The sequence below is a fragment of the Ixodes scapularis genome, unplaced genomic scaffold (genome assembly GCF_016920785.2).
Source record: "Ixodes scapularis isolate PalLabHiFi unplaced genomic scaffold, ASM1692078v2 PGA_scaffold7__128_contigs__length_106722199, whole genome shotgun sequence".
NCBI lineage: Eukaryota > Metazoa > Arthropoda > Arachnida > Ixodida > Ixodidae > Ixodes > Ixodes scapularis.
Window position 1 is genome coordinate 59,834,050 of NW_024609882.1, and position 22,286 is coordinate 59,856,335.

Genomic DNA, 22,286 nt, shown 5'->3' on the forward strand with positions numbered 1-22,286 from the left:
CGAATTTCGCATCTCCCGGTTCGTCGAATTTTGATATGAAATCATAATATAATTATTATACTTGTCACTTCTTCAATTAGAAATGGTTACAAATAATTATAAAATAAAAGTAGGCTTTCGCAAAAATTATGTCGATTATAGGCTATGCCAACGTAGCCGAACAGTAAAAAAAAATGTTATGAGGGTGTTTTTGTTAGGGTTCAGGAAAGACAAAGGCGATTCTTCAAATGAGCACTGGTCACACAGGCCGACTGGTAACATAATTAAAATAAAAGCACCGACTTCACAGAACAGGAAAAAACAATTTCACTAGACGTTTCGCCTCCATGAATAAACGCCTCCATGAATCATGAATAACCAACTCGCCCAAGCTGAAGTTCTGACCAGTTTCGCCTCCCTTGCGGGAGGCATCTTCAGTAGTTACACAACAATGCCTGTGTAAGCTTCGTGGAGAGGGCCGCGTTTTTTGTTACACACGGATGTGTGTGTCCCTGCGAACTAACCACGATTCTAGGATTTTCGGGACCCCCATCTGTCCTCCCTCGCCAAGGTCGTCGCGGCCGGGAAGTCAAAATAATGCCCTATTGTCCACACATAGTACACCAGTTCAGACTTCAGTCGGGTCGCGTGGGATGCGCACGTGACGTCACGCTTGTGTTTACAAAGCAAATGAAAAGTTCAACCTCAAGTCAACGCTATTTATCAAATATGTCCGTACTTCGTGGAGAGGGCCGCGGTTTTTCTTATACACGGATGTGTCTCTGAGAACAGACACGATTTTAGGAGATTTTTGGGACCCCCATCTTTGTCATAGGGTGACTCGTTTATCGGACTGTTCGTCGCAGCGAGAGTACAGGGAAGGATAATAATTCATACCCTATATCGTGCAGAAGAGAAGAATATTAAAAAAAAAAAAAGAAAACGAAGCGAAAATTTCGATTTCTTTTTTTGTGGACAGGGCATTGTAGGTGAACGTGGCTTCCTTGTTTGATTCGCCAAAGTAGCAACAAAGCGGCATTTTACGATCGAGCGAGCACCGTCGGAAACACTGCCCAAAATAATTTTATAGGGAGTTTCACGGCTTTCCACTGCGACATAAGCACGTGGATAGAAAAACAAATATTGACAACAATAAATGTCGAATATTTTTGGCACGCTCACACCTGGTTTTTCTTCATAATTTGATGACTCATATGTTGATTTTGTTTGCGGAACCGTACTTCTGACCGGCAATTGTATTGCGTACGCGAAGCTTTTGCGTGCGATCCACTACAGTTAATTATTTTTGGGGTGTCCAAGTTGAAGCGGTGCGTGTTATTTTTCGATCTCTGTCTGAATGATACAAAGTTTCACGTCTTCACCCTGTGAGTGAAGTGAGTTGGTCAGTGCTAGCATCGAAGGCTAACTTCGAATTCTAATTTGGAAATAATGTCTCTGTTGCCGCATCGCGGACAAAGATATATATGCTCTTATCACTGTAGCAAAATAATGTGGCAGGATTTGTGCTCTTGTTATGATCGTGTACCATTGTAGTCGACGTCATCCCAGCACGGCGTATCGTTTTTGTATTCGGTTCAGCCCTGCAAACCACACTTAGGAAAAAAATGAAAGTTTGCACCTTGTTTGTTCAATTTTTTGTTATACTGCAGAAACACATTGCGCCCCGTGTTTTTGAAGGCACGGTAGACGGTGGTGACGGTGAGGTGACCGACCCCCATGTCAGCCGGCGTCTCGCTCGACCTCCTCGGAGGACATGTCGTTTTTACTGGTGACTGGTGCATACGTGGAGCAACTCCGCGCGCATTGCGTTCTTCATCTCAGAGAAGGCAATACATGACTCAGCTCTATCTCGTCATCGCTCCAAAATGACAAGTAAAATTCGCAACTGTAGTCGGTGACAGGTCAAGAACGAAGTGGGAGCTCCTCCCACCCTGTTCCACTTCAGCGGAGCGAACGGGGGAGAGGAGGTCGCCCCCTCTCCAGCGTTCGCAAATGGCAAATTTTAGTTTATTAGGCCACTGACTGTCAATTTACGCTCGTTCCTTTACGTCCGCCGCAGCCGATAATGTTATCCCCGGGAATACCAAAAGTATAATTTCTTTCAGCCAAAAAAACAAAACAAAACAAAACATAGTAATAAAACGCCCGGTATATCACAGCTTTGACAACGCTTCACGTATGTGAGGTTCGATGACCGACAGAGAACCACCGCTGGCCGTGCTCCCGAAGCGGGGAAGTGCAATTTATGGAGACCGATCATATTATCAGAAAGGTGCAGACTAGGGAGCCTTCATGTGCGCGAAACGCACATGGAGGCACTCTAATGCAGACAATCCAGGAAAAGTATTCTTGCAACTATGAGGTTCCAGTTGTACTTACACATGCATTATCGTCAAATTTGACGGAGTTCCTTCCAACACTAAAGAGTTGTCAAGAGTGAAGATTATAAAGGAGAATATCAGCAGGAATCTATTGTCTGTTTACTGAAAACAAAACAAGCATCAGAAAAACGCATTTGGGCGGCCGGGGCGGCCAGAAGCACGGACTGCGCGCACCCGAATGGGAGGACACTCCTAGCAATTTGTTTTCAGAGCCACGGTATGCCGGCTGCCGGCCAAATAGTCACTTTAATTCTATTATGGCTTTTGAAACGTAAATACACGCTCGAGAATTTTCAACAATATCACGCGAGCGCCGACCGGCCTGTAGATCAGCGCATCGTCACGGCGCGAAGTAGCGATATCAATGACAGTACGCGCGTGCGCAGAAGAAACGCGCCGAAGTCGGCGTCGGCTGCTAAGCTGTTTCCCCAATCACGACCCAACCCTGGCGCGACGCCCACCGCTTGCTCCACCCCATAAGCAGGGGACCTAGTAATCAAAGCGACACACACGGTACGCAAAAACGAACAGCAGCCAGTAGGAAGGACACCGACACGAGCTTAGTCAGCGAACGAAAAGACAGACACAAACTTCACTCTGGGCAAACAGAGCAGGGGTAGTTACAAGGTTGAGAGGCGTGCGCAGACGGAGGTAAGCAGTGCACAATAAATACGCGAAAACTCGCAGCAACCGAAGAACCACGCAGCAAACACGTACGTGCACACGCACCAGAAGCACGTGCGTCACGCTGCGTATCTACGCGGAACTGGCGATTTTGGCATTTCGGTAATTTGAAACTTCGATATCGATTGCGTGAACAATTTATTCAGCAAACTGAACCGGTGGAGCCTCGCATAAAAAAAAAAAAAAATCGTTTGACAATATGAAAGCGACTGCAATTCTTCCTAAAAGCTATATTAGCAGAAAGTACCGTGTTATAAAGGACCTCACGAGTTTCGACCAAGTTTTCCAGCACGTTATTTTGCAAGAAACGGAAGAAGCCAAGTGTACAACCAGTTTCCGAAGCTGGCAACCACAGCTGGAATCAGCGCCATCCTCGGCAGTTTCCTGAACCTCGCGTAGTCACATTTCAGCCACCGCCACATAGAGGGCGCAACCAGACATCCAATTTGTGTTTTCTGTATGTTTTATGATTTTTTTAAATAAATAGGCTCGATTAGTGAAAATGTGGGCTAATAATCAGGACCTGGAACAGTAATCTCCATTTAATACTAAAAATATCGGCCTAAATGTCTGCCAAAAGGGGTCAAAATACTCGTTTTTGACTATCAACAAATACGTGATTTCACCTATATTCAAACTTTTTTTATGGAAAATCGAAAGTGAAATTTAGAAAAAGGGCCTCGCTTTGCAAAGCAGAATATGTTTTTCTTTGCGGGCCTACAATGTTATTCATGTGTGCCAATCCCTAAGCGCTGTACCACTGTACTACCAAATGAAGTTTGCCAAAATTAACGGTTTTTGTCACTTTTCACGTGAGCATTCCGAAAAAAGTTTAAGCCATATTACAATGAAATTTAGCGTAACTCTTTCGACCATAATTACAAACTGATGTAAAAAGTTTCAAATAAAATGACCGAGTAGGCGCCCAAAACTTCGCGACTGAAGTGCTTCCGCAAAGTCAATTTTTCTAAAGTAGATATCTGTCAAAATAAAATAAAAAACGAAAAAAGGGCCTCCGTTGACAATGAACGCACTCTTCTTCTATAACATTCTAAAATTTGAAAGAAATTGCTCCAATAGTGCACCCTGTACCACTGTACTACGAAACCATGTTTTGCCGAAAAGGCCAATGTTCGCGGGTGCCCACTGAATTAGCGTTTTGCACTAGGAAAACAAATCCTACATCAGATAAAAGATAATGTTGTACACTACAAGATGATATATAACACATAATTTTAGCAAGCTTGAACACGCCACGATCGCATTTCGAAAACGTGCTGAAAGCGTCATATGTCATGGCCGCCGTGGGACCGCAGCCTTAAAGCACAATCAGGTTTTCGCACAATCCTGCACATGGTGTCGCCGCGGGGCGGTGTAATCCGCGAGCAACATCAGTGCCGTGCCGCTGCTGAAGGTCGAGCGGCTATGGCACGCACCCAAAAAAGGGAAATGCGTCCGGATTTCGGGATTCCTCACAAAAACCAGAAAGCTTATTCTTGAGGATAGGGTCTAACAATGCAGGGCCCGCTTCCACCAAAAGAAGTCAATCAAAGTAAAAAAAGTATGCTGAACGGGAGTGGTATGTCTCATCTAAAGCTGTTTCTTTTAAGAATAGTGCCGTGCTTCTCTCTTCTTATATTTCAATTGCCTGCCTCCCGAAAGCTTTTTTGGGGGGGCGGACAAAAATTTAAGGGGGGCGGCCGCCCACCCTTGCCCCCCTGTAGAGCCGCCCCTGGTGCTATGGAAGCGTTCAATGTTGCCACCAGTCACCCTTTTGCGACCTTGAGCCAAGACGGCTCTCAGAAGTCTCGTCGCATGCTTTTCGAAGTGAAGATGTCTGCCGCCGCACCGAACACCCTTTGAATTGAGGCACTCACAAATACCTGATGCACTGCGTTGCGTGCTTCTTGAGAAAAATGGAACAACTCTCTGCCCTGGTGAAAGTGCAAAGCCTCGTTTTACAGCCAGAGTTCATGCTGCTAGAATCGCAAAGCTATAAAAATTGCAATACAGATAAATAAACCTCGAAGAAAATCAATGTATGTGAATATATTACGTAAATATATTTTATCTGGCAAATATCGCAAAACGGAGGTACAGAAAAATAGCAAGACATGGTAATTACACATAATAATTAAATTACGATGGTACAGAAAAATAGCAAGATACGGTAATTACATATAAGAATTATATTAAAGGTTATGCTTCTATATCAATCTTCCATTAGCTCTGAACAGATGTCGTTTCATGGTTGAGACGTTGGTGAATAAGAGGATGACCTTTTTGGATATATAACTAGCAAAAACATCACGGAATCCCTAAGAAAACTAAAATATATTGTTGATTAAAACGGAAATGTTGATGGACGTATGCCATGCCTACTGTTCCTTGATGCTGTCGAAAACGCATGTAGCACGGGTCGGCCGTAACACCGCTCAGTGTTCTTCAGCTAAGCGTAACGTGAAGCAACGGCAGTGTCCCCCCCCCCCAGTGATAACAGTTATTCTAATTTTGTCAAATATGAGCTATATACGTCTATATACGCATACTTCCATGTCTGGAAGGTGTAAGCAAGCACCTTCATTCTGAAGCCAATCATCCTAGGGAGCGTGATTCTCACACCGCGGTACCACCATCGCTGAAAGTTGCCATATATTACCGATGACGTGTCTCGATATTGTAAAAAAGAAACGGATGGTGCACGGAAAGTGGGTTTAGAAAAATGTTTTCGTGGGAAACATAGCTACTCTGCATTGCTAATGATTTTCATGATGCTCTCGACCAGGGATCTCAAGTGGACTGCATTTTCCTTGATTTTTCTAAAGCATGTGATAAAGTATCACATCAACTTCTACCTCATAAATTGAGTAAACTTAACATCGACCTCTACATATTTAATTGGCTGGTAGCATTCCTAACAGATCGTTCGCAGTTTGTAACCTGTAAAGGTGTTAACTCTACTCTGACATCTGTTTCTCCTGGAGTATTAAAGGTCTGTCTTAGGACCTTTACTTTTTCTAATCTGCATTAATGATCTTCCCAGTGATGTCTCCTCTTTCACAATATTATTTGCCGACAACTGTGCTATCTACCAAATAATATCTAACGACTCTGATTCCCAACAACTACAGGACGAAATGGACTCTATTCTTCAATGGTGTGGACTTCAGTCAATGGATCTTAACATAAAAAAGTGTTAACTAGTGCGCAAAACCTGTAAAGTTGCTTTTAATACTACATATAACCTTAAAGGGACACTGACAGGGTATTCATGCTCGCTAACATTTTTATTCGTACATGACATATGAGAACCGAACTACCCAAAACATAATTTGCGGCTCAAAATTAGTTTCTCTCTGCCCAAATACAGCCGATTGAGAAAAGGTTGGTTTGAGTCGCGCTCAGTCTCTCCTCCGTGGTCTTATGCCGTTTTCTATGGCTCAAGCACAACCACCAAAAAGAATCAAAAGTTGGGGGGTCATCAAAGGGACACACTCAATACTAGACATAGACAAAAAATATAATATCCATTTTTTTGTGGCTTCCAAAAAACTGCAAATATGTTGATTAAAAAAAAAAAAAGTTACACAGTCACGTGACGTTTGGTAATTTTCTGCTCCTTCATATTTCTTCTTCCTCCCCAGTCCAGTTTCGGTTTCGAGCAGTTGCGTTTGTTCACTTTATTAAACCTATATGGGACACTGTAGCAAAATATTGATTGGGTAGTCTTCCGACACCTGGCAAAACGTAAACAAATTTTTTTGGGGGGTGTCAGTGTCCCTTTAATTACAGACCATTAGAACTTGTAGACTCTTTTAAGTATCTAGGTGTCATTCTTAGCTCTGGCCTCTCTTGGAACCTACATGCTACTTACATCAGTAATAATGCTAACCGCACGCTTGGGTATCTTAAACGTAACTTTTTTTTTGGCCCCATCTTCACTAAATTATTTCTTTAAAAAACATTAGTGCATTCCAAGCTTGAATATGCAGCCTCCATCTGGGATCCCTGTACGACTTGCCTTGCTAACTCTATCGAATCCATACAAAACAAATTTGCATGTTTTATCCTGAGTAATTATAACTGCACCGCAAGTGTCACATCAATGAAACACATTTTACTTCTACCCAGTCTCACTCATCATCGTAGAATTACTAACATTTGCATTTTTCACGAAACTTTTCAGCACAACCCGCTATGTTGAAGTCGGTTATTAACCCCACCATCATTCCTTTCAGCTCGTCTGCATCACCAGAACAAAGTGGGGGTTTCATCTTGCCACTATAATAAATATTTTAACTCATTCATCCAGAGTCACAAAAGAATAGAACCGGTTACCTTCATCTCTTACATCAGATGTTAATAGTGCTCTGTTTCAATCAAGTGTTAGTGACCATGTTTTTCCAACTGTTTAACCCTTGCTTTTCTGTTGTTTGTTTCTTTTGTGTTTTTTACCACTCCCCCTGTAACGCCCTACGGCCTTGAGGGTAAAAATAAATAAATAAATAAATATTGGTCGACAGGAATGTAGGCAACCTGAAGCTTTTAAAAGATTAGGTGAAAAGCACAGTTAAAAAAAGCACAAAATCAAATAAGCATTCATATATCTCCCAGAAATGATAAGCGTTATATCTTTTGAGCAGCATGCCAGTTAATGTCACATCCTTTTCAGTAGATTTCTCTGTTGCAGTTTATTCAGTGGAAAACGGAGTGTCCCCTCCTGTTGCAACATTATGCAAACTGTCGTAGTCGCTACTGCGGAGGGCATTGTTAATTGTCTCAAGATTTTGGAAGGCGTGCAGCCGACAGTCGTTTTGTGTCCTCTCCGCGTCTTTGAAAGCACAGAAGGAGAAAAGGGACAAAAAGAAAAGGCTCGCACAGATTCCTACACCAACTCGCGCGCACTTCGACAGTTGTTTTGTTTGTTTTTTCGTTGGGCGGGAACATTTGGATTTGGGAGTTTGCCTAATATTGTTTGCACCGAGACCCCGGCTCTTTGATTAGTCTGCTTCCCCCTTCTGCGTGGGCAAGCAAGCTGATGAGTTACAATTTGCAAAGAACCAGGGGGAACGGTGGCCGAGTGGGCTAACGTGTCTCAGCTCGGAGCGTGGAATGAAAGCGTGCGCTGCAGAACCTCCTGGATTAGAATGCCACACCCCGCCCGTTTCGATCTGGATGAGTTTCGCACCGGCACGTGTTTGTGTAATCACTACTGCGTGATGCACGTTAAAAACCCCAGGTTAGCAGCTGTACTGCACCAGCTAAATTTCTCATCTACTGCTCAACGGCAAGTCACCCGGTGAGGTGCACTAGCATCAAGGCTGTCTAAACATACGAACACCACAATATTAAAAAAAAAAAAAAAAATCAGATTCTGAAAACTGTTTTTTACGTCACGTGAAGAAAGGCTTTTAGGATCTGAACTGAAGAACGCCAGTTGACAGCGTAATTCCGGTAAAACCTACCCTTACTAAAAAAAAAAAAAAAAAAAAAAACTTTAATGACGTTTTTTGCAATAAAATGCTTAGATGGGCCAGTTGGTACATCATATTTCCCACGTTTTTTTGGTTGTCGGTGTTTTATAATCTTGCTTTTTTTCCCCCGTGAATGAAACCGAAATTGTAACGGACTACAATCATTCCCTTACGTAAATAAACAAGGAAATTACTTTACAATTACTTTGTAAAATGTGTGATTATTCCCTTACAAAATTGCAAGTAATTGCGTTACTTGTAACGAATTACGTACAAGTCTGATAGGATAAGCATGGTTGTTTCGAACACTCAACCGTACCTCAATGTTATACATCGATCCAGAGCGTATTTGAAGATTTCCAGCTCGGAAATCCTTCCTTCGGACAAGTCTCACTAGTCCGGAGCGAGTGCATTCACAGTTATATGGCACCACCTAAAGCAACAAGGTTCAAATGAACTTCCGCGTTCTGTCACTATGTTTAATGACGGTACGCGCTTGAAATGTTGCAAGCCATCCCATCAACTGTACGCCGTAGTACGTGACAGCGTGAAAGTTCATAATCCTTGGGGTAAACAACGCTATGCGCGGGCGCCAAAATAACTGTTTACCATTGGGCGTCGCTGAAATCCGTCGCTCACGATCGCTTTCCAGATCCGAGAGAAACGTGATGAGGAGCTTGACTGTGTAAACAGCGAACACCACAACAGCCCCAGACGTCGCGAGGGTGGCCAGTTGTTGGAACTTCATCGGAGCGTTGAGATTCCAGCTCGAAGGAGGATCTGTTTTCAAAGCGTCACCTGTCCATTTTGAGACTGAAGCTTTTGTGCGAACAGCTGAAGGGTTGGATCACATCGGATATTATTGGCTGCTCATGTGGATTCCTTCAAATTCTGTCAACTATCGGTATCGGAGAGCAGCCAACCGCTGATAGGTACAATTTTATATAAAGTAATAAATTGAACGTTAAATTGTATAAGAAAATAGTGAAAACAAGCTAAAATAGGAATTTTTTTGTCAAACACGAACATTAAATTTTGTTGCAACCAAAATATAACAAAGCTGCCGAATCGGGGCGCAGCGGGACGCAATCGGCGTTCAAAATGGCGTCGGTAAGTTGTGCGTCCCTTGTTTTTTAAACATTATTCGCGCTCAAAGCGTATTTAAAGCAACATTTCTGTGCGAAACACTGACCGATAAAATTCCCCATATCTTCTGGACTACGTAGCATCAATATTAGTTTAATTTTATTAACTACGCAAGTAGTAATCGGACAATACGCACCGGCGTCAATCGCCTTCACGTGGTCGTGAGTCAAGTGAGCTGCGCGGACTTGTTTGACGATTTTCAAAATCTCTTGGAATGACGAGTATCGTTCGGTCTGACTGAACGTTAATCAAGTTCGCTGCTCGAACATACAGAGACGTCTCATTTGATGTTTCCGTCTGCACCTTCGTTGTAACGGTAGGCGGGCAAGTATTCGCGACGTTTTGATTTCGTGTCGTCAGCTCGCTTCTTCTTTCTCGCAAAGGCGGCTGCAGCCAAAGTTCAGGAGGTCCGGGAAATCACGAGGATCGAGCGGGTCGGAGCCCACTCGCACATCCGGGGCCTCGGACTCGATGACTCCCTGGAGCCTAGGGCGGTGAGTTCCTTCAGCTAGTTCGATGAGCTGCTGAGTTCGAAATAGCAGAAAACATATGCAGACGAGCTGGTGAACCTCTTGAAAACCCGATACTTAGAAACAAAGGGGACTCTCGAGTGTGGGAATTCGTGCGTGGGGCAAACTGGGCGTTGCATTAACGACCGGATAGCGGAGCATAAGAGCTGTGGCTTCAAACTCGGCAAAACCTTAGAGCATATGCAGAGGTTGTGCCCCCGTTTGGAATGACGCAAAAGTATTAGCGAAAGAAAGTGACAATGCTAAAATAATTTTGATTGAAGCTATTAAAATAAGCAGTAAACCAAATTGTATATAAGCAACCTGTGGACGAGGCAACAAAAATATTTTTGGAGTTGCCCCATAAGAAAAGAAGTACAATTATTGGGTTTTACATGCCAAACCAACGAAGGGCGTCTGGCACACCCTAGCGGTGGACTGAGGATTAATTTGGACTTTCTGGGGATCTTTTGACATGCAACCGAAAGATTGGTTACACGGTACCTTCTCCGCAAAAAGCCTCCGTCGGATTGCGAGCACCTTGGCAGATATTCGAACCCGCCACCTGGGGATCCGTAGGCCGGCGCTGTGCCTCCGAGCCATTGGGGCTGCAAAAGGTTTTGCCCCGTTTTCTCTTTCTTTTATTCCCATTGTGAATTATTTTTTGGGTCAAGTTGCAATCACTTGCATGTTTTTTTTTTTTTTTTTTTTTAATTTCTTAAAGGTGTGGGTACCAAATAATGAAAAATTTTTTTGCTTATGCAATGTAGAAAGTTGGATCAACTGTTGTTGTTTGGAAACCTAGGCCTATGGACGCAGGAGGTGTGCATTATGGGGCATAGGAACACCAGATGTACCATTTTTTAGACCACCTGAGACTGGGTGGAAGAAGTCTCAGGTGGTCTAGAAAATAGGTAAACCTACACAAGCTTGCCTGTGCCTTAAAGGGACAATGAAGACGATTTTATTTAATTTTTTTTAAATGGTGTTTTAATGCTTCTTGGGAACATAGCATGCTGCCCATTTTTTTGTAGACAATTGTGACGCATATTTATGTGCCTACGAAAGACGTAAAGAAACCGAAACTGAACAATCTCCATTCTTGTTTCTGGGCCTCCGAAAACGGAGGTGACGTAGGAGTGACGTCAAGTGTGAATAGTCTGTATCGGTAGTATTTAGGAGATCGAGACTCTGGTTACAGCGGTGGGTTATAGCAGCGCGGTGGCGCAGTCGTTTCGCCGAATCTGTCAACATGGACGGCAATGCCGCTCTCGCGAGCGAGTTTAAGCTTCCATTGAGTGACCGAACACCAACGAAACGGGAGTATGTGTGTGGCGGCCTCTGCCATCACCCGACGAAGACCACCCAGCCGGCAAAGAGCGGCCCGCATGCCGAAGGACGGACGCGGGGGAGATGCCGAGGGGAAAGCGGCAGCAATCCCGCCGTCCCGGGATCCAATTCCTCCGCGGACGTCCTTTTTTCATAGTCAAAGAACACGAACAGAAACCCACACGTGAAAACTAGCGTCGCCCGAACGAATACTGGTCTTCAGTCGACCGTTAGAACAGCCATCTACAGCTACCATTTTGCAAAATCTTTCGAGTACCATGTTCTTTTTTAATTTTATTTTGTTTAACCATAGTTGCTCGCTGCCGGTTTCGCGTCCAGCGTAGCAAAGAAAAAAACAATGATGCTGCTTTATTTACGGTTTAGTAATTATTTCCGGTCCGATTTATACTTTTGATGGTTATTCAAGTGGAAATTAGAACAGTATTTCTAAAAATCGCGAACCAAAACGTGATCGAGGGCACGTTTTTCGTTTCGACCAATCGCTGACGCGTCTCTTGTGACGTCGCGCTTGTTGGCCCTGCATCGGTCACGTGAGCTCCGCTTCTCCTGGCTTCTCCCGCAACTCTTGGGGCGTCGCCCCAGTCGATCCCGGTACGATTATTATCGCGACTGTTTAATTGACTTGCGCGGCACACAAGCGCCGGTTTCGGCTGAATTTTGGGCAACGTGGCCTGAGACGTGCCTGGAACCCAGTTCAATCGCCAAAAAGGTCTCCGAAATTGCCTTCATTGTCCCTTTAACTGTTTTTTCACCAGATGTACCTTCTCTAGGGAGCCAAGAGATGAGTGTGGATTAGGATAAGCTGGTCTCTGTGCCTTTCAAGGTTGTGAACAGGTGTCGGGGAGAGAGGGGAAAACTTGTGGGATGCTGTAATGATGACTGACTTCCTGCATCTGAAGCTGGGCGGTTGGGGGTTGTTTTATATAAACAAGGAAGTGGTCGCAGCTGTATTTGAGACTCCTGTGTGTGTTGTCCCGTTTTTTGTCCTCAACTCTCGGGGTTTTCAAGCTGCTTAGTTTTCTATATTCGGCCAGCTTTAGACATGGTAATTTTTTAGCAGCAGCACGGGTTTCCTGCATTCACGTGCGGCAACTGCTGAAATGAATTGCTATGTCTCATTATCATTAAAATTTCTGTTTTCTTTCAAAATTTAAATGCAAGCTTACTCGTTAGCGATGTGTTTTTATATTGTTATATGTTTCTGAGAATACTGACTGAGCTTCCTGCAACCGTTTAGTTGCAGAAACAATTAATTTCGAACCAGAACCAAGTTGATGGGGTTGTGCGACGGCATTGGGGATAGGGATGTTTCTTACAGGCTTACTGGCATTAGCGGGAGAAAAGTATACTCGCGCGCAACGCCACTGAGCAAGAGGCTTCTTTGTAGCCGCATAATTTTGAGGATAAGAGTGGTCATTTTCTTTCAGTCTCTCCTTTATAAAACTTGGCGACAAAGTTGTGGGGATTACATTGTTGGCATTATCAACAGTGCGAACCCCACAGCGACAATGCAGCTCATACAGTGGACACAAGCACTGCCCGAGCATTCGATTTGTGCTCGTGACAATCAATACCTCAACCTGCATTCGGGTAGTGGTTTGTGTCCATCATTGAAATGACGGGATTAGCGCAATCTCAACAATGTAATACTCAAGCATGTGTCCTGTCCTTTGCCAACTCCAGCGGGTGTCTATGATAAACGTTGGCGGCGTGTAATCGGCTCCAGATCATGTGGCCGCTTGTTCTGGCTGAAAGTTGAGGAAATGAATGCCGCTCGTTTTTTCTAACCTTTTCTGCCATTGTGTGGAGAAAAAAAAAATCGAATGTGTGTTTTATAGGTTAGGGATGTCACAGAATAAATCTATGCGGTATTTATTGAAAGACCAAAAATCGTTGCGTGACATATTCAAACCTTGTGCGTAGTTGGCATCACCACCACCGCAAAGGGGGTCATGTAAAAATATTGTCCCTGATTGGCTGCTAAGGTCTCAGATTTGTTGGAGTTGCTCACCCGTTTCGAGCCGGACTCGATTTGAGCAATTTGCGTTGCAGCCCGTGGATGCTGGGAACAGCTTGCCAGCAATCCCTATATTTCTGGGAACATTGTGGCGTCTGATGTGGGCCTTGGTTAATTGTTCGTGTGACCCTGCATCACCAGTGTAAAATTGCTGCAAGGCAGCAGAAATGTAAGTTTCGCAGGTCTGTCTTAGCAGTGGGTTTTTCCTTACTGAAATTACAAGTCAAAAATTGATTCCCGTAAAAAAAAAAAAAAAAAGGGTACAAAGTTTTATGACATTTTAATGCTGCAATCAGGCTTCAAAGTTCAAAAATGGTGTTCAGTATTGAGTACTTAGTTGCACCAAAACAATTTTGTAGGAGGGCAGTCGCTCCCACAGAAATCATCCCAGGCGCAGTTGGAAAACTAAGCAAAGGTTTGTTGCTCATTTGACATGGGTAACTTGCGGCTAAACGGCCCCCAGTGAGAATGAGAGCTTTCTTGGCCGGTGATCGAACATAATGTCACATTTTTCTGCTTGGCAAGTGTTACCGGCTATATAGAAAGTTTAGACCCGTTCGTGAGTCCAGAATTGAACAGCGTTTTGGTGAGAGCTTCTCATGAATACTTGGGTGGCGAGAGAGAGCTCTCTTAGCCTCTGATTAGCTTGTCCCAAGTGCTCCTTCATTCGCCAGTAGACTTCAGCTTGTGTACGGCAGCAGATCAACTTTAGATTTCATAAAATCGCGTGTTGTTGACGACTTCCTATGTGAAACAGCCGACGACGACAATTTTACCCCGTGTCCGATCTCGCTTCACTGTGGCACTTTCTTCCTAAAAGAGGATCCACTTTTTTTCGGTTCGTTAGCACATGACGTTTAACATTCTTTTATTTAATTTTCATCCGTAAATGTTGCTTCATCGCTGAACAACCTCGTTTTCCGCTCGCACTAGCAACGAGCTGTCTGTGAACAATACTTCTGCTCGCTCCTTGAGGGTCATGTCGGATTCTACTCTTGCGGCAACCGAGACCAGGCCTGCTGTTCCTTGTGTGACTGCTTAGTCACGCTTCAAGCTGTCTCTCGCTTGCCAGCTAGGTGGCGCAAGCTGTTGCCTGGCTTGGGGGCATGGTTGCATTCATCTGTCCGTGTGGTCGCTGTCTCGCAGGTGTCCCAGGGGATGGTGGGACAGACGGTGGCCCGACGGGCAGCTGGCATCATCCTGGAGATGATCAAGGAAGGCAAGATCGCCGGGAGGGCGGTCCTCATCGCCGGTCAACCGGGCACGGGAAAGACTGCCATTGCCATGGGTGAGGACGAAAAGGGGGCTCATGTCTAGCATTACTATACTTAGTTTCATCTTAAAGGCTGCCGTATGCTTTGCGCTTTTCCTGACTACCTCCTTTCCCATATTCTCTCCACCTTTCAGCTTGCTCCCCTCTCAGTTTAGGAGAGGAGGGCGCTAAAAGGATCATGTTTTCTGCAGAAACTGGGGGTTGTACATTGACCGTTAAAGGGATGGTGAACCGAAATTTGGATTTCAAAAAAACAATGCAGGAGATGTAGGCGGGACGCTACAATCCTTACAACACTACTCGTAAGGCGGTATCTCGAATGGACGGCCGTATTTTTGGAAAAAGAGGTCGAGATTGAACCAGGCTGACGAGGCGCGTGACGTCAACCTATCTCGTTTCCTCCTCTCTTCACTTCGCTCCCTCAAGACAGCAAGGTGGAGAAGATACGAGGTCGTTCCCTCTCTTTCTTGGAGAAACATGACGTCAACATTTCTGCCAAATGCGCCTTCTTTTTTGAAAAATACGGTCATCCGTTCGAGATATCGCTGTATGAGTGAAGTTTTTGTGTTTGTAGCATCCCGTTGCACGCTTTTGCCGCGTGTTTTGAAGAATCCAAATTTTGGTTCAGCATCCCTTTAAGGGGGGACACTACCTTAAAATTGCACTTTTTTAGAAAAAAAAAAAATATTTTTCCTATTTTTCTGTATTGTGGTTCCACAACTAATGGTGTATACTCCTGCAAATTTTTATTGCAATATCTGAAGCATTTACGGAGAAGTAAAGCATTTTCGGTAAGCCGACGATGCAAAATCACGTTTTTACTAGAATGGAAAGTTGGGCGAGTTGGTATGAAATCATTTTGAAAAACAGCGCGAATATCACACGGACAAGAGGGAGGAACACACAGGACGAGCCTCGTCCTGTGTGTTCCTCCTTCTTGTCCGTGTGATATTCGCGCTGTTTCACATGTTCTTGAAGCGTAAAACTTCTGTTTCCTGTTTTCGAACTGCTGTAGCTTTGCACCGGTATGCCCTAGAATGATGATCATACTCTTGTTGGAAAGAGCAGTTCTTCACAGTTTCAGTACATTAAATATCTTTGTTCGAGAGTAAACTCTATTTGCGCAAGAACGCCATAGAAGTCCACCTTTCACAAAGAAGAGGCTATGCATATGGCCAAGCATCGAAAAGCCCACCTTGATTGACCAAAAAACTGACTAAAACCAGCATTTGTTTATAGAACGTCCCATAGGTTTGTCTGCTTTGTATTTCGATGATGCTTGCCCCGCCCACACTTGCTGATGTTGGTTCGTGTATTGCAAGCATACCCAATTCCTCACTCATTTCACAATCAATGTCCACATGCCAACAACAAAATGACACTCGAAGAAAGCGTTTTAAGCTCAGACTCACTCAAGGTTGGGCGTAAGCAGAAGGCACCACCTACGCTCTTGGTGCTTTTTATTGCGACCACCGCCAGTAAAAGCAAATGTAGTGATGTGGGAATTTCAAACAGGTTTTTCCTAGTTTAATTTTTTTGCAGTTTCAATGAATCAGTGAATGTATTCTTTGCTGTGGATGTTTTTGAACTGAAATTTAATGAGGAAGGGGGCTAGATATTTATTTTTCTATTTAAATAAAGCTCTTATTGCCAAAAAGTAGAGTTGTGATCAGGAGAAAATGCCCCATTATGTGGAATGCTTTTCAAAATGACATTTTGCATAGAAAATACACGGATTTTAAGGTAAAAAAATAGATAGCCCCACCCACCATATGTTCTAGTTAAGGATGAAGCTTAGAAATGCTCAATATTCTCCAGCAATTTTATAAGGTAGATTTCCTTGCCAAGTGAGGCGACTTACATTAATGGGACCGTTCGGCTGGGCCAGGGGGCGTGCTGGAGCAATACCAGTGGCGTTGCGCCGTGGTCCGAATTCGCCCTACTTAGCCGTTTGCTCGTCCGGCTCGTCCCATCGCGCTGCCAGTTGCAATGGCGGGCACCGCGTTAAAGCTTTCTGTCCGTTAAAAAACTGTGATCATTTTTAGGGAGGCAAACCTTCGCAAAGAAAGGTTGCCTGTGTGTTAGGTCTCCGGGGTGGAGCAAATAATCCAGGCATAGGAATATTTGTTGTTTGCGAAGTATGTCTCGCAAGTACCAGACAGCGTCGGCTGTAACATCCGCCTCGAGATAAATGCTCTTTTTCTTTATGGTTTCGCTAGCTCTTCAAAGTCAGGGCTATTCGGACAAAGATGAGGATGCAATATTGTTTTAATTGTCTTTTCGTGCACAGCTGCGCTGTCGCATACACACCTTGAACTAAGTCAGTTCTCGGAGTTACCGGCTGATGGAAGCATGCCGCGCCAGTTCCAATTCATCCGAATGAAGTTAATGACGAGGCACGTACAGCTTGATCGCAACACTGGGTCAAGTTCTAATAAAAAACCAAAACGGTACGTCAATAAGGCCTCCGCTTTTATTTTGAGCGGGTCCAACAAAATATATATATATTACTAAGTGCCGCAACACCTTGCTGTGTTTGCGCGCCTCTGTCGCTGCCGTCAAAGCGGTACAATCGCAATTCATGTGCCTGCGTGCGTCAGTAACCCACATTTAATTTTATTAGTGAAGAGAGGGATTTCTAATCGACTTGCATTTGTGTTGTAAAGCGTCCCCTTTTTTTTCACGTATTTTTATGTGACCGCAGAATGATAATTTTGAAGACTGTTCCGGTTCACAACAAATAAAACATTTTGCGTCTTTATTTGTTTTGTTTGCTGTTTAGGTACAATTAAACTTGATATATCTTGAGTCTGTGTGCCAGGAGAGCATCGTCAATATTCCTTCATTCTCTCTCTCTGCAAGAAAAGATTACTTAATTTTAAATTTCAGTCATGAGTGCTTAGTTACTTACCTTTGTGACGTGCCCTGTCCTCGTCCTCTTTATTTTGCTTTCAATTTATACATCTAACATTGCCAATACACTCTTATTGGTTGACCGAGGAATGTCCTGGTTTGATGTTGTAGAGTTACTTGGAGAGTAATTATGCCTGTTGTAGGTTAACTACATCATTTTAATAATATAAAAAAAAAAGAACTAGAGCACGGCCGTCAGTGTAAATCTCTTTTCAACTATGCGCTCAAGTCGGTGCTCAATACGGGCTACGATTATCTGCCTCATTGGCCCTCATGTCTTTCGCTGCTTACTCGCCTTCTCTTGTAAGCATCAGGGGACAAAATTGATAGAAATTACTGTGAGAGTGCAGGCGAGCCGGTGTGTATATTAACAATTTGGATGAGTTGCCCGAGACTGGGGCGAAAAAACTAGAAATATCAACCGTGCATGGGAGATACTTCTTTCTGTCCACGGTTCATGTTTCTAGTTTTCTCGACCCAGTCTCCACTAATTTATCAAAATGGAAAATTGGCTAATAAGCAAGGTGAGCTGAGTTCTCAAATTTAAACTTGTTTAAAAAATAGTAACTGCATAATCGGGTTTATTTTGTTGACACCCACGGGGAACCCTCCTAGCTATTACATTAGGAACATCTAACATTGCCAACACGCTCAAAATGGTCGACCCAGGGATGTTCTAGTCTAATTTTGAGAGGCCCTTGGAAAGTAATTATACCTGTTGTGGGCTAACTGCATTATTTTAATATTATATAAACAAACTTGAATACAGCCGTCAATTTCTGTTCAATTATGCGTTCGAGTCAGTACGCAGTAGGGGCTACGATTATCTGCCTAATTTTCCCCCAAGTCTGTTGCCGCTTACCCGCTTTCTCTTGTTAACATCGGGGAACAAAATGGGCGGGCAAGCAAAGTGAACTTGGTTCTCAAATTTAAAGGCTTTTATAAAAAAATATGGTAACTGCATATTCGGGTTTCGTTTGTAGACAGCCATGGGGAACCATCGTAGCTATTATATTAGGGACTTATCGTAGAACCTCAGTGTCGGATTGCGGGCCCCACGAGCGCCAGCTATACCGCCCTCAATCAACGCAAAACTCCTGCATGCTCTCGCGTGCGACCTACGAAAAGTCCCTAAATGCGACAAGCAAGCGTAGCTGCATTACTGAATCACGCGACAAGATAGAGAAACAATAATTAAACCTGTCCTCCGCACAGCTGGCGATTCATGCTTCTGGCGATCTTTCTTGAATCACCTCCCAGGAACCAAACAAAACTTTTCAGGAGGTGGATACCTTTCTGTTTAATACGATGCTGTGACATTTGGTACCTTTTGCATTCGGTACATTACTTTACGAAGCGCGAGGTCAGCACGACAAGCGCACCAGCCTCCCGGGTCGTCTGCTCCTCGTACTTCTAACAAGTATCGGCGCGCCTCACCAGGGGGAGGAGTGGCGCTGCGAATGCGCGGCAAAACTTCAGCCGCACAGCCCTATAGCTGTGTACCTCCCCCTGTAGCTTATTCGAAAATAGTCCTACGGAGATGAAATTTCGTAGTGCATTTAGGCAACGAGACGAACAGACCCTTCAAATTTATTCAATATTGAGCAACTGGTTTAAAAGTTGAGACATGAAGGTGGTGTCACCCCTTAAAGAAACAATGAAATTAAAAGTAATTTTTTTAAAAAGAGCTCAACGTGGACACATGCTTAAAAAACAGTTTTTCCCATAAATTTTTTTGTTTAGTATTTTTATGTTGCTAGATGCAATTTAGGCGAAAAAGGTAGAAGTCACGACCTGCTAAGCCTAACGATGTGGGTGTGAACCTTTGTTAGAGCGCACAAGGTTTCTTAAGAGAGGGATTGAGAAAATGAAAAGGGAGATAATCGAAACTTTCTGTATAAACAAAGTGGCTGACAAATGCGTAAGCATGCCATCCCTTCATCTGCTAAACAAAGAAGTTGTGTTTCTTGAGGGCTGCATGTGACAAGTGGTAGGAACTTTATCTTGCTGCTTGTGTTTAGGCGATGGGGTTCGACAGCGTGACAGTGTTTCGTGTTTCATTAAGTCAGTTGGAAGTTGGCACTTGTTTGTGTCTTATGTGTGTCTTTTTTCGTCCTGTTCAATTCGCGCCTTTTAAACTTTTAATCAATGCCTAGATTTATTCAGAAGAGCACCTTTTTTTGCTCGTGTTCAGCCTTATATACACCTTTATTGCTCCATGATTTTTTCATTTAAATTCTAAGCAAATGCACATCAAAAGCATCAAAAGATAGACAAATGTTAAATAAAGAAGTATTTTTGGGATTATTTTTGTGAGAAAGGTTCAAATTAAATTTTCTTGTTTGATTTAAATTGCGATTCAAACCACAATTTTAGTCGCAATTTAAATAGTGTTTATTAATATTCTCTGCCCTGCGCCTTATGGACCCCAAGGTCCTCGACCATCAGTGGGACTGAGAAATAATACTTTTTTTCTTATCAGTGCTGGCTTCCCCAGAAAGCCGAATTAACCAAACTATGTTTGCTAGGTAAGTAGGGTTGTTGTGGTCCATTTCTTAACCTGAAAGTTCACGAATTTAGTTTTCGTCTTTTACCCTTTTGTCATTTTAATCGTCCAATATCCCCCTCCTTGTCGTCAGAAGAGCCCTCCAACGCACCAGTAGTTGTGTAAAGATCTCTTTTGTCGGCGAGTTGTAATGAATCTACCAAAATGCATCGTGCGTGCAGGGAGATTTCTTTGGAAGTCTAGCAAGCAATGATTTTAAATGTTTAAATACCGACAGCAATGCAAGAATGCATTTTATTAACGGAACAAGCTATTTTCTGAAACAATACGACGCAAGTAATGGCCTTGTTCATTTTGTTCACCCAAAAGCGCGAGGAAGGGTAGCTAATAATGATAGTGTCGCCTAATGTGCAGCACGTGCCTCCCCGCCCCAGAAACCACATGGAGGAGCCTACTCCGGAGCAGAGTTCTACAATCTAATTATTTATTAGCATTGTTTGTTTTGCCTACGGCAGTGCTCCCTAAACTCTGCTACCCATCAAAACACAAAATATTACGACGGTTCGACTTGTAGACCAGGTAACGTGGTGCTTTTAATTAGTTACTTTACGACCCTGGTCCAGTGGCGGAGCGAGAAATAGCGCTGACCCTGTGTGACGACGCATGCTTGCAGGCATGGCCCAGGCCCTGGGTCAGGACACTCCCTTTACGGCGATATCGGGGAGCGAGATCTTTTCCCTCGAGATGTCCAAGACGGAGGCCCTGATGCAGGCTTTCCGGAAGTCCATTGGTGTCCGCATCAAGTGAGGTCCCCTTCCACTTTCTGGTCAACTTGAAACCCTAGAAGTCTTTTGTTAAGGGGTGCTATAGAGGTGTCTGAGATCGTCTATTTACGGTCGTAACTCTATCGATGGCCTCTAAGTATTCTAGGAAACCCAAGTCAAAGATCACTTCGTGCTTGTTTTTCTGCGATTCAATGCAGAAATTGAACGGCGCCATCGGGTGTGTAACAGCCAATTGCGAGCGATTGTTTCCTCGCCCGAATGCGTGCAATTTGCACATGGGAAGCGATCACTTGCGATTGGCTATTGCACGTCCGATGGTGTTCTCTGGTTTCTGCACCGAACGGCACAAAAGCATTTGTGTCTTGATCTTTGATCTTGCTTTTAGTGGGAAAATTGGACGCATATTCCTCTAATCTATGGTTTTTTAGAATTCTTAGAGCCCTTAGATTGAGTTGTGACCAGAAATAGAGAATCTCGGAAACCACTTGAAGAGACCTAGATCAATTCAGTGGAACTGTGTGGGAAGTTTGAGTTAGGCGTGAACCGCATGAAGTGTTCTTGCGTGCCTCAACGTCGGCGTGGCATCATTTCATACGCGTGCTTGCTCGTTTTCAATAACATGCCTGCTTCTGGCGAAGTAAAAAAATAATTGTGCGCACCGTACGCTGGAAGTAGGTCGCTGCTCTCGCCAACAAAAATGGGGCCAACAATATCATATAATTTGAGCGCCCTTTTTGCAGCAAGGGCATGGTGCGTGCTGCTTGCGTGACTGGTTCGGCGTGCAGTTTCGTACACGGCGATATCAGTGGAATTAGTGCTGTTTGAGACAGCATTATTTATAACCTAAATATAAAACACGAGTCTGCTGTGACACGTATGTCAATTTGAAACTCTTGCTTATGAATTTGACGATAATTGTATTATAGTATCTTCATGCTAGTGCACCTGCATCGGTGCTTGCGGATGCGTTGTCAATCTTTGTGTTTTCATGAGCAGAAGAACACTTCCTGCGGGTCATGCTTTAGACAGAAAGTTCAGAGATGTGTCGGGTATTTAGTGTATACGGGTATATACTGTCACGGGTGGTGACCAAAATAAAAGGAAATAAACGGGAAGAAATAAACGTCTAATGTGGCGAACTTGTGCCAAAAAATAAAGGGAGAACAAAGATAATAACAGAGCGTCGCGGGCGTCGAAGTCGGCGTAGCAGCACAGTCGAACGCTGGAGCGAAACTGACTCCGGCTTGC

General features: G+C 43.8%; 2 protein-coding genes across 2 annotated transcripts in view; one reads left to right on the plus strand and one right to left on the minus strand.

Moving 5' to 3' along the window:
• The window catches only part of LOC120844769 (nurim), a 28,292-nt gene extending 18,889 nt beyond the window's left edge, over nucleotides 1–9,403 (minus strand). Inside the window, exon 1 of the mRNA XM_040216714.3 lies at nucleotides 9,149–9,403. Within this exon, the coding sequence (XP_040072648.3) occupies nucleotides 9,149–9,287 (139 nt within the window). The 5' untranslated portion in view covers nucleotides 9,288–9,403. The remainder of the gene's footprint in view (nucleotides 1–9,148) is intronic.
• A 207-nt stretch (nucleotides 9,404–9,610) lies between these two features.
• Nucleotides 9,611–22,286, plus strand: part of LOC120844770 (ruvB-like 2) — a 54,908-nt gene continuing 42,232 nt past the window's right edge. Inside the window, exons 1-4 of the mRNA XM_040216715.3 lie at nucleotides 9,611–9,649; nucleotides 10,069–10,179; nucleotides 14,708–14,849; nucleotides 20,927–21,056. Coding sequence (XP_040072649.2) covers nucleotides 9,641–9,649; nucleotides 10,069–10,179; nucleotides 14,708–14,849; nucleotides 20,927–21,056 — 392 coding nt within the window. The 5' untranslated portion in view covers nucleotides 9,611–9,640. The remainder of the gene's footprint in view (nucleotides 9,650–10,068; nucleotides 10,180–14,707; nucleotides 14,850–20,926; nucleotides 21,057–22,286) is intronic.